Source organism: Notothenia coriiceps, unplaced genomic scaffold (genome assembly GCF_000735185.1).
Source record: "Notothenia coriiceps isolate Sejong01 unplaced genomic scaffold, NC01 NC01_scaffold00018999, whole genome shotgun sequence".
Classification (NCBI taxonomy): domain Eukaryota; kingdom Metazoa; phylum Chordata; class Actinopteri; order Perciformes; family Nototheniidae; genus Notothenia; species Notothenia coriiceps.
The window spans coordinates 522723-525642 of NW_011351700.1; the positions used below are offsets into that span (position 1 = coordinate 522723).

At 45.7% G+C, this 2920-nt stretch overlaps 1 protein-coding gene across 1 annotated transcript; it reads left to right on the plus strand.

Moving 5' to 3' along the window:
* Positions 1-385: 385 nt before the first annotated feature.
* Positions 386-2525, plus strand: LOC104951430 (putative nuclease HARBI1). The gene is made up of 5 exons (XM_010778073.1): positions 386-430; positions 552-601; positions 1060-1883; positions 1985-2190; positions 2283-2525. The coding sequence occupies exons 2-3, from the start codon at positions 584-586 to the stop codon at positions 1816-1818; spliced, it is 777 nt and encodes a 258-aa protein (XP_010776375.1). The 5' UTR covers positions 386-430; positions 552-583; the 3' UTR covers positions 1819-1883; positions 1985-2190; positions 2283-2525.
* The last annotated feature ends 395 nt before the right edge of the window (positions 2526-2920 follow it).

Sequence of the window (2920 nt, forward strand, 5' to 3'; positions counted from 1 at the left end):
CCCACAAATTGAAAATAGTGGTTATATCTCCAAGTTGTAAATGCGCTGCTGCTCTCGCTGATACTTGCATCTGCCATTGTGTGTGTGTGTGCTGGTGGTGGGCGTTGCTGTGTGTGTGTGTGTGTGTGTGTGTGTGTGTGTGTGTGTGTGTGTGTGTGTGTGTGTGTGTGTGTGTGTGTGTGTGTGTGTGTGTGTGTGTGCGTGCGTGTGTGTGTGCGTGTGTGTGTGTGTGTGTGTGTGTTAGCATTAGCAAGTGTTTGTGTGTCTGTAGCTGTGTCCCAATTCAGGAGGCTGGGTCCCCCTGAGGACCCAGCCTCGCACACTGCGAAATGAGACGGTCTACGGAGCATGTCCTTGTACGTCACCGGCAGTTACCCCCTACATTTTGCCGCCCCCGTCACCTAGCAACCAGCTGCAGTCACAAGTGCCGGTAATAATTTCTGACACTAGGCAAAATATTTTCAAACTGTTTTCAAAACTGTTCAATATGGAGTCAGATCTAGCTGTACTTATTTTGGTGTTATATAATATGTTTAAATTATTTTCCCGAGGTCGCAACAGGCGCACCATCTACTTCCGATTAATGGAAGACCATTTCCAGGTAATGATAATTATATCTATTATCATATATAGATATTATATAAATATATTTGTACTGTATTTTTAACTAACAGTAATGTTAATATTAGCCTATAATACATATATATATATGTACATATATATATATATATATATATATATATATATATAGCCTATATATATAGTATATATATATATATAAACATGTCTATAGAGATATATTTATACACAAACACAGAATATATGTATCTGTATTTTTAGCTAACAGTAATGTTATTAGCATATAATACTTATACAAATTTAATTTCAGGTTGAGTATAGCTTGTGTATATATAAATATAGTAGTATATATTTATGTGTGTATATATCAATAAACATATATATATAAACATGTAAATAGATATATTTATACACATAAACACAGAAAAAAAATGCTCTTCACTTATTTAACCCTTTTTTCTCAACCTTTCCCTCTACCAGCCAAGGCCCCTGTATTGCAGGATCAAACCTGTCCTGGACAGGTTTTTCAATGACCAGGATACACGCCCTGATTTCAGGCTGAGCAGGGAGTCCCTGAAGGTGCTGCTGGACCTCCTGGGTCAGGACAGGAGACACGGCTGGGGGGTCACAATTGAGACCCTGGTGTTCCTGTTCTGGCTGGCAAGTGGGGCATCATACAGGGTGGTCTCCAGAGTTTTTGGGATGCCTAGATCCACGGTACATCGGATTGTCCACAGAGTGACTGAGGAGGTGGTGGCCATTCGCCACCAGGTCATCCACCTCCCCAGGACAGAAGAAGACCTGGAGGCTGTGTCGTGTGGGTTTGCAGGGCTGGCCAGACACAGAGCCTTCAGGAAAGCTGCTGGAGCAATCGACGGCTGCCATGTTCGCATCGTGCCACCAAGCGGCCCTGATGGTCACTGTTACAGAAACAGGAAACTGTTCAGCTCAATTTTGCTGCAGGCTGTTTGTGACCATCAGGGCCGCTTCATTGACACATACGTGGGCTGGCCTGGGTCAGTCCACGACTCTAGAGTGCTCCGCCACAGCCCACTCTATCGGCGGGCACTCTACCCTCCTCCAGGGCACTATATCCTCGCAGACGGGGGTACCCCTGCCTCCAACATCCACTTCCCCTCATCACTCCCTACAAACGGCCGCTGCAAGGTGTGGGACCCCAGCGCTTCAACAGCCATCACTCCCGGGCACGCTGCATCATCGAGCGTGCCTTCGGGATGATGAAAACAAGATTCAGGAGTATCTTCCTGCAAGCGCTGGAGGTGCACCACACCTTTGTTCCTCAAGTAAGTAATCACTCATTAGGACATTCTGATAATACTGAAGAGTAGATCTGACATGAGGTATAACATATATATATATATTTCTGCCAATTTAAACATTTCAGATCATAACAGCATGTGCCGTCCTCCACAACATCTGCATTGGGGCCGGCGACATCATGGCCCCAGAAGAGGACATTGTGGAGGATGTAGCGGAGGATGAGGGGGAGAATGTGTTGGAGGCAGTCAGTGGTGCTCCTTGGCGGGACCAACTGTCTGCAGAGGTGTCTGCCCTGGAGGAGGTTCCTGGTGACCACGATTATGTGTAAAGGTATGTAGAACAATTGACGAGCTGTGATAAAATAACCTTGTGCAATATTTATATACATCTTTTGTTCCTATCTGCTGCTGAAAACATCTTAGTGACATGGCAGCCGTCGATTGCGTCCGCCCTGCGAACCCTAGCCCAACAATCCGATGTACCGTGGAGAGAAGCATCCCCAACAGCTCTGGAGACCACCCCAAAATGAAGCCCCACCCACCGTCAGAGGACACCAGGGTCTTAATTGTGGCAGCCAGGTCCAGCAGCACCACCTGGGACTCCCTGCTCAGCCTGAATATGTATATAGTTTAAATGTTGTTTTATTTGTATGTTATTTTATTTGTATGTTATGTTGTTCAATTAAATAAATCATAAGTTTCATATTGCTCATTACATTTATTTATTTATTACATTATTTGTCCACTAATCTTTCTAGCAGAGTAAAAAGCCTGTTGATGTTCTCCCTGCTCTCCTGGGCTGCCTCCCTCTGCAGCTGCATGTCTTCTCGGATGAGGTCCATTAGCCCATCCTGTTTTTTTTTCTTAGGCCGGGATGGCCCTGCCTCAACTCGATCCTCATCCTCTCCTCGTCCTCCTCTTGGTCCCCCACTGCTGCACTTGGCCGTGGCGTGTCCTCTGGCATGGAGGATATTAGGACAGGGGGGCAGATGGAGGGCCTCTGTCCTAATATCTCGTCCATTTGGATAAACCATGGCCAAGTTGCAGCAGTGGGTTTCCCA